Source organism: Urocampus carinirostris, chromosome 12 (assembly GCF_059441175.1).
Source record: "Urocampus carinirostris isolate Australia breed hairy pipefish chromosome 12, RoL_Ucar_1.0, whole genome shotgun sequence".
Taxonomy (NCBI): Eukaryota; Metazoa; Chordata; class Actinopteri; order Syngnathiformes; family Syngnathidae; genus Urocampus; species Urocampus carinirostris.
Genome location: NC_142360.1, coordinates 2773199 through 2782114, shown reverse-complemented (window position 1 = coordinate 2782114; position 8916 = coordinate 2773199). Strand labels below are relative to the sequence as shown.

The 8916-nt window shown below is 42.5% G+C and overlaps 2 protein-coding genes across 2 annotated transcripts in view; one reads left to right on the top strand and one right to left on the bottom strand.

Moving 5' to 3' along the window:
- sass6 (SAS-6 centriolar assembly protein) overlaps positions 1-553 on the top strand; it is a 24704-nt gene extending 24151 nt beyond the window's left edge. The window contains exon 16 of the mRNA XM_088350572.1: positions 291-553. Within this exon, the coding sequence (XP_088206698.1) occupies positions 291-346 (56 nt within the window). The 3' untranslated portion in view covers positions 347-553. The remainder of the gene's footprint in view (positions 1-290) is intronic.
- Positions 554-788: 235 nt separating this feature from the next.
- LOC148354665 (leucine-rich repeat-containing protein 24-like) overlaps positions 789-8916 on the bottom strand; it is a 33122-nt gene continuing 24994 nt past the window's right edge. Inside the window, exon 9 of the mRNA XM_088350574.1 lies at positions 789-8602. Coding sequence (XP_088206700.1) covers positions 8273-8602 — 330 coding nt within the window. The 3' untranslated portion in view covers positions 789-8272. The remainder of the gene's footprint in view (positions 8603-8916) is intronic.

Sequence of the window (8916 nt, the reverse complement as noted above, 5' to 3'; positions counted from 1 at the left end):
ATGCTACAGGGAGGTGAAAAAACATAATGGCCATAGAAACGAAGCTTTCGACTATCAAGTATTACGAAGAAGGAACACACATCGCTAACTCGCCTCGCGATTGTTTGACAATATATGAATAAGTAAATAAAACAAAGTAAAACATCAAAATAAAAATTAAAAAATGTCCTTAAAAACATGAGAAAAGTCACCCAGAACGATGTCTTGTATGCTGGGGTCCACTGTATTAAAAAAAATCCTGTCTAGTGGCCTTTCTGCACAACAGCTGGCTTTGTTTTTTTCCTGGTCAGAATCATCATCTCTGGCCACCAGAGCTCCTGTGGTTTCGGCGTACTTCCCCGCTTAAACGTTCCCAGGTTTTCTATTTTCTTTTCTTTTTGGGGTTTGTAACGATTATCGGCTGCCTTTGGAGGGTGGTCATTTGGATTTGAAATGTGGGAACAGTGCAATTGTAAGAAATGACAACATTGGAGTGAAAGGTAAATGTGTGTTTGAATTGAGCTTCTCATAAAGCTATTAAGTAAGTAAATAAATGAAATGTAATGTATTGCTACGTTTTCTTTTTTTTTCTCGATTCCTTGACCTTTCCATCCAGGTCGCCCTTTTGCTTGTCATTTCTTTTCATAAAAGTCTGCTTTTTTGAGGTGGAAACCAGTTTTAGAAAAGGTGAGCCAAACCTTTCTTTTATCCTATATTGTGATTACTCCGGCTTTCATATTGTTGTCTTTGAATTGGGTACTGGTGGCCTGTTATCCCCTTGCTTGAAAAATGGAGCATCAGCATATGAGTCACTTTGTCCGTTTTTATTAAATGGCTCGTCACAACATTTGCTACCACATATTCATGACAAACAATTTGTCCTGGTTTTGTAAAAAAGAATAATACCATCCCCAAAATAAAATTGACAACAGCAAAACCAGAAACACGATTGCGCTACATGTTTACAAGCACGATCACAATCGCCACAAATGAGACGAGCACGGACACACTGGAAGGAAAATTAGAAGAGTTTTTCATGATTGGATATTCTTTTTGATTAAAAAAGAAGGGGATGAGCATTTCCATGGTAACCTTGCATTAGAACATTATTTTCCTCAATATGACCATTTTCCCATTTGAAAAAAAAAAAAAAAAAAAGAATTCGGATTGTGACTCTTCGGCGCGGGAGGAAAAAGATGCACTTATTTTTTGTTTAACTTTCTTCAATAATCATATTTTCCCATACAAAATATTTCATTTCCACAAACTAAAAAAAAAAAAAAAAAAAAAAAACATACAATTTTCTACTTGAAAAATATACTCTACAATTTTACGTCCTTGTTTTTCTTTCTTTGCAAAAGCAAAAAAAACACAACTGAAAATAATTTTTCTTGGAAGTCTCTGAAAATTAATATTCAAAGAATCATCAGTTACAGCAATTCAACAAAACGAAATTAAATACAAATGAATTTTTAATTCCCCCAATTGTTTTAAAAAAACATGCAAAATCCACAAATTTACTATAAAATGTTTTGAAAAACATCAGTAATGCCCCCAAAATAAAATTGAAACATTTTCTTTATATAAATCCCCTCCTAAAAACATCAGAAAAGACCCCATAAATGTCTTCAAAAGAATAAATAATAAAAAAAAAAATCATCAGTAAATCCTCAAAAAATAAACATTCCCAAAATGTTGTAAAAGAAGAACCACCCAAAAAGTAAATCCCCACAAGAAATAAATAATAATAAATAACCTCTGAACTGTGTAGTGGACGTACTATTTTTTTATGATATTAAAGTAATATGTCAACAATAAAGGCCTTACAGGTGAGAACCAGTAGAGTTTTGTGTTCATATTCGGCCGGTATGAACCATACATGATTCAATTGTTTGTTTGTACATGATTCAAATTGAATCGTTTCTCGAATGGCAGCCACTCCAGCAGCTCCCGTATTATTTTCGATTGTTCTCAGCTCAGGGATGCTGCTGGAAATGTGAATTTCCCTTCGGGGATGAATAAAGTATCTATCTATCTATCTACTAATAGCAACAGACTCTGTTAACTATTGTTTAATGCAAAACGTCACTGCGATCCGCGTGCTAAGTAATCAACTCATTCAATGCCAGATATTTCTCTCTAAATGGAAGAGCTGGTGCTAGAAATCTTTTGCCATTTTGAGTCATTTTTGATGGCCTACTGAAAATTTAGTTCAGAAGAAGAAGCTGTATGGAAGAGTCTTGATTAAGAGAGTGAGAGGAAGAACGGTTGAGGTGTTAAGGGAGGAGCAGAGTGGTTTCAAGAAAGGAAGAGGATGTGTGGATCAGGTGTCTGCAGTACAACAGGTGTGTTAGAAATATTTTGCAAAAGGCAAGTATGTTAGTTTGATTAGGAAAAGGCGTTTGACAGGGTCTATAGAGAGCCGTTGATGGCAATGTATGTAGTGGGTGGGAAGTTGTTTGAAGCATTGAAGAGTTTTTATGTGAACAGCAGAGCATGTGTAAGAACTTAGGAAGTGAGACAAGTGAGTGGTTCCCTGTGTTGACTGGTGTTGGTCAGGGGTGATGTCACCATGGCTGTTTCAGTGTTCATTTTACCTTTGAAAAGTGATGGGTCCCGGGGACTCGCATGCTCAAAAGACTATTGGTCCCAACAGATATCTATGGGTCCCCAAAATTTTGTGTGCTCCATGCCCTTTCAAACAAAGAAATCTGTTTTTTTTTTCAAACATGTTTATTTATGTAGTTTAACAAGTTATATTGTACATGTGTTTCCTTATATCCTATATATATATATATATATATATATATATATATATGTATATATTGTTAATGAACATTTTGTTGTGAGACACTGAGTTGCTCAACATGAATGAGGTTTATTATAAAAAAGTTAAAAAATGAAGTCGCTTGGACGTTCACTGTAGAAGGAAAAAATACATGCAAATATAATTAAGTAAAATAATACATTTTATTATTCAAATTATCAATTCATTTTCTGCATTAAATTATTGTTGGTAATATACTGATTAAAAGGGATCACCACAAACCTCTTTTTTCATTTTCTCCTTTTATACTTCCTTTTTTTCTTAACATCTTTATACAACATAATAATTTGTAATATAATGCATCAAAGCAAGTGAGCCGTTTGAGAGCCGGCTCTCTTTAATGAGTTGAGCCAGCTCGGCTGAGCGGAAAAAGCCGGTTCTCTAAAAAGAAACGGACTTTCACTACACAACTCGAACTGGAGATCGGCGTGCAGACGAAAACTCGAACCACGAGACCAGAACAACAATGGCGGATCTGCCTCACGAAAAGTTTGGAGTTCGGTAAATCTTTGTTAAAAAATTTCGTGCACGTTGATTTGACACGATGCGTCCCCAGCAAAAATAATGCATGTAGGACGCAGGGACGCGGGCAAACGAGAACACTGCTGTTTAATGTGTGGATGGTGTGGTGAGAGAGGTGAATGCAAGAGTATTTGGCAGAGGTGTAAAGATGATGGATAACAGTGGAACAGTGTGGCAGGTAAGTCAGTTGTTGTTTGCAGATGACACAGCTCTTGTGGCTGATTCTGAGGAAACATTGAGAAGGTTGGCGATGGAGTTTAGAAGAGCGTGTGATAGGCATAAGTTTTGTGTGAATGTTAGGAAGCAGTGATGAAGTGTTTACGTGATGGAGTGGGCATGGAGTTAGAAACAAGGTTGCATGGACAGGTGCTGGAAGAAGTTGAAAGGTTTAGGTACTTTGGTTGTGATGTGGCTGCAGTTGGTGGAATGGAGTGCAAGGTATTGCACAGAGTGAATCAAGGTAGCAAGCTTTTGGGTGCTCTGAGGAGAGTGATGAGCAACAAAAGTATGAGTATGGATGTTAAGAAGGGGACTGTATGAGTGTGATTGTGTTGCATGGTGCAGGGACTTGGAGCCTGAATGCAGATTTGAGAAGGAAAAATAGCATTTAGAATTGCAGCATGGAACATAAGAACACTCCTGGTACCAGTCTGGACAGACCACAGCGCAGAACAGCACTCATTGCCAACGAGCTGAAGCGCTATAATGTGGATGTGGCAGCGCTCAGCGAGACCAGACTCCTTAAGGAAGGCTCACTCAATGAAGAGGGAGAGGGTTATACATTCTTTTGGAAGGGATACCCCGTGGGCGGACAGCATCTTCTCGGAGTTGGTTTTGCAATTAAGAACACCCTACTGCTGAAGCTCACAGAGTCACCAGTGGGTGTCAGTGAAAGACTAATGACTCTTCGCATCCCACTTGCAAAATGCAGACATGTCACGTTAGTTAGTGCCTATGCACCAACACTGCCATCGAATGATGAAGAGAAGGATCGCTTCTACAAGGCATTCAATGACGTCCTCAGTCACATCCCGAGGAATGACAAAATCCTGCTGCTTGGTGATTTCAATGCAAGAGTCGGAAAGAACTTGCAAAAGTGGAATGGGGTGATTGGTGCCCAGGGCATTGGAAAAGTTAATCCTAATGGCATGAGACTTCTTAGTCTGTGTGCGGAGCATAACCTTACCATCACAAACACCATCTTCCAACAAAAGAATAAATATAAGGCATCCTGGATGCATCCCAGGTCCAAACACTGGCACCTGATCGACTACGCAATCGTGAGGAAGGCTGACCTGAAGGACGTGCTCATTACAAGAGCTATGCAAGGGGCAGACTGCTGGACCGACCACCGCATGATTCTGACAAAGGTCAGAATACATGTCCGGACCCTAGCACGCCGGGGTGGTTCAAAGAGGAAGACACTCAACTGTGCCAAACTCTCCAGTAGTGACACCCTTGACAACTTCCGTTGCTCCCTAGCTGAGAGGCTGGCAGACATTGAGCAGCTGGTCATCTCAGAGGCTGGGATGGATGAGAAGTGGACCTCTCTATCCACCACCCTCTTTGACACTGCAGCACAAACCGTTGGTTTTAAAACAAAAAAAACACCAGGACTGGTTTGACCAGAATGCCGGAGAGATCTCAACCCTCCTGGACAGAATGCACAAGGCGGACAGAGCCACCCTGAACAACCCACAATCTCAATTCCACAAAAAGCAATGGCAAGCCCTTCGTTCCGAGGCCCAGACAACTCTCAGAAACCTGCAAGATTAGTGGTGCATCTCAAAAGCCAATGGAATCCAGTCTCACGCTGATAGAAGGAATATGCACAATTTCTATGATGCAGTAAAAACTATTTAAGGCCCCAGAAACTGCTCCCTGGCATCTGTTAGATCTGCTGATGGAACATCTCTAATCAAGGATCAGGCCATGATAGTGGGGCGGTGGGCTGAGCATTTCAACACCCTGCTCAACCTGCCCACCCCAGTGGACCCAACTGTCCTTGCAGAGCTCCCTAAACATCCTACATTGCCAGACCTCGACCTCCCGCCAACTTTCAATGAAATCCTGCATGCTGTCAAAACCCTGAAAAATAATAAATCCCCTGGACCTGACAACATCCCAGCTGAAATTCTAAAGGTAGGAGGCTACCTCCTCTGTACACGGACACTGTTTCACTAAATTTCAGAGGTGTGGAGACGAGAGTATGTCCCGCAACTGTGGAAAGATGCCAACATTGTGACCATCTTCAAGAATAAAGGAGATAAATCCATCTGCTCCAACAGTAGGGGTATCTCTTTGTTGGCCACTGCTGGAAAGGTCCTTGCCAAGGTCATGCTCCGCAGACTCATCTCCACAATATCGGAACGCGTCATCCCAGAGTCACAGTGTGGTTTTCGAAAGGACAGGGGAACAGTCGACATGATCGTTGTGACACGTCAGCTCCAAGAGAAATGCCTGGAGCAGCACAAGGACTTGTTTACCGCCTTTGTCGATCTCTCAAAGGCATTTGACACAGTGAACAGGGACCTACTGTGGCAAGTCCTGAAGAGATTTGGGTGTCCACCCAAGTTTCTCACCATTCTTGCACAGTTCCATTCAGGGATGACGGCCAGAGTGGTAGTTGGAAGACACAGCTCAGAGCCCTTTGGCATGGAAACTGGAGTGAGGCAAGGCTGTGTGCTGGCTCCAGTTCTCTTCAACATCTTCCTTGTCTGTGTTATAACACTGCTACGTAGAAGGATGGAGAAGCAGGCTGGAGTTACCATCAACTTCAGGGTTGATGGTAACCTGATTAACATCAGGAGGCTACAGACAACTACCAAGCTGACCTCAGAGACCATCATTGAGCTGCAGTACGCTGATGACTGTGCCCTGGTTGCCCATACACCAGAGGCTCTGCAAAACATTCTCTCGGCAGCTGTAACTGCATACACCAGAATGGGACTGACGATCAACACCCAGAAGACAGAGGTACTCTCTCAGTCCAGTGCTGACCTCCCACCAAACCCAATAATCCTCACAGCAGCAGGGCAACACCTGCTAATGGTGCCCACCTTCAAATATCTGGGGAGTATAGTGTCTGACACCTGCTCATTGGATGATGAGATCCAGAGCCGTCTAAAGCAAGCATCAGCATCTTTCGGTCGACTAAGGAGAAAGGTCTTTCAAAACAACAACCTTAGACTCCACATCAAAATGCTGGTCTACAGACCTGTATGCATCACTACATTACTGTATGGATGTGAGGCATGGACTATCTACAGCCGCCATCTGAAGAGCCTGGAGACCTTCCATGTAAGATGTCTTCAGAAGACAGAGTGCCGCACACAGAGGTGTTGGAGAGGGCAGGCAGCTACATAATGGAGTCCATTATGGCTCAACGCCAACTCATGTGGCTGGGGCATGTTGTTCGAATGCCTAGCCAGACTGCCACGCCGTATCCTCTATGGTCAGTTACATCTAGGCCAACGCAGTGCTGGTGGGCAGAAGAAGCGGTTCAAAGACCAAATGAAGAACATCCTGAAGAGATGTCGGATGGATGGTGTTATGAGTGCACTGGAGGAAAGGTCTAAATGTAGTGGAAGCTAGAGCCCTTGTTGGTGATAGGAATGAGTGGAGAGGTGTTGGGAAAGGATAGTGGGATGTTTAGACGTTTTCTAAAGGGTGGGAAGGGCACCTTTATGATGCGGCAGGGGTAAACCAGTGAAAGCTGTCGGGCCCTGCTGTTGAACTGAAGACTGTGTTGTGTCACCCTGACCCGAATGACATGACCGCTTTCTTGTGACCCGTTTCATCTGAAGGAACGAAGGCATGACCAACTTGGGTGCCGATGTGCAGATCTTACTTTTTTTTTTTTTTTTTAAAAAGGTGTGCATTTGGTTTACATAAACACTCGAGCACTTTGCTCGCGAAATAACATTTTATTGCAAGAACACTGAACTGATGCATCTACTTAGGAATAGATTTTCAGCACCTGATTTTTGGGGTCAAGTTATCAGAATTTCAGTCACTATGGTGATTGCGTTCCCTTAGGCGACCGTGCTCCTGCAGACATGCACGAAACGACATCCCTTTTCGACCAGATAATGACGATGGGACTTTGTCATCTTTTTTTGAAAGGAATAAGTCCTGTTCTTTCGCCACACTGCTTCAGTAAAGCCTACACTCTCAATCGCTGGATACAGAAAGCAACACTAGAAAGGGGGGGCTTAATTTGTTGACAAAGATCAAAGCTACTTTTGCAATCTATGGTTATTTATTATGCTGAGATCATTCCCAGAGACTTGAAAACTACTAATGGGTTGCTCCCTTTAAAATAACAAAAAAAAAAACGTATTTATCTTTATGCATTCAGGGAAAATGTTTCTGAAAATGTATTTAAACGTTATGGCACTGAATGAGTTAAAAATACCAACTCACCAAATTGCACCAACCCTGCGAAAAGCCTTGGTTGGTGTTATGTGGTCTTGGTATCGTATTCTTGATTTAAGGATCCATGCATCCTCCTACTCCGTTGCCAATAGTTTTTCAATGGCGATGAGTTTAATTCTAGCATGACGTTGTTGGCCATTCCCCACGCAAATTGTCTTTAAGCGCAAAAGTCTGCTTTTATTCATCCTTCACTGTATCTTCGGCGGTTGAGAATCCTTATTTCCAACTTGATAGTTGCACCGCCCGGCAGTCAACTGCGCCTGTCCGTGCGTACCGCACTAATTTGAATTCAAGCAGATCCCCTCTAAGCCCCAGTTTAAGTTCAGTCCAAAATGCCGCCGTGTCAGTAAAACAATAGGTCAAAAATAATTGAACTTCTTTTCCTTTCTGTGCGGCCTGGTACTGGTCTGTGGCCTGGTGGTTGGCAAAACCTGATAAGTAACTCTCCTCTTGTTTTTTTTTATTTTTTATTTTTATTTTTTTGCTGGATCTTCTCAGTCCACTTAGTCAGCAGTGGATCTCATAGGCCAGCTGCGAGTCCACAAACAAGCTAGCGTGGTCGAGGAAAAGGCCCTCGCTCTCTGAGGTGAGGACTGGCTCAGCCTCACCGCCCTCACCCGCCATCCTCCTGGGGGTCCGGCCCTCGCTGTCATCCTTGCTGCGGCTGATGGGAGACGAGGGACCCTCGGGCCCCTTGGAGGGCAGGGCTGGCGGCAAAACTAGTTTGGCCCGGTTCAGGACAAACATCTCGTGGCCGCGCTCGTCCCTGAACTCCTCCAGCTGCGCGAACGTCGTCGGTCCGTCAGAGTAGTCATTCACATACAGGATGCTCTCCTCCTAGCCACAATAGCACTAGGTTATTCTTTAAATAATAATAATAATAAAACCTAGATTTGTTTGGGTGCTTGAAATACTTTAAAATGATTGAATTGTAATGTCTTTTCAAGGTTTGAAAACTGCTCAAATTTTGGGCAAAGTACTTGTAGATGCTTGACAATGTTGCATTTTTTTCAATAAGTCTGCTTAAAAAGTATGCACATTGCTCTCTAGTTTCTATGGCATTGTCCTACGAAGCATTATCACCCCTCCGGGTTGCGTGCAAAAGAGAAGACATGAAAATGCTACATTCAAACTGGGCACTATAAATTGTG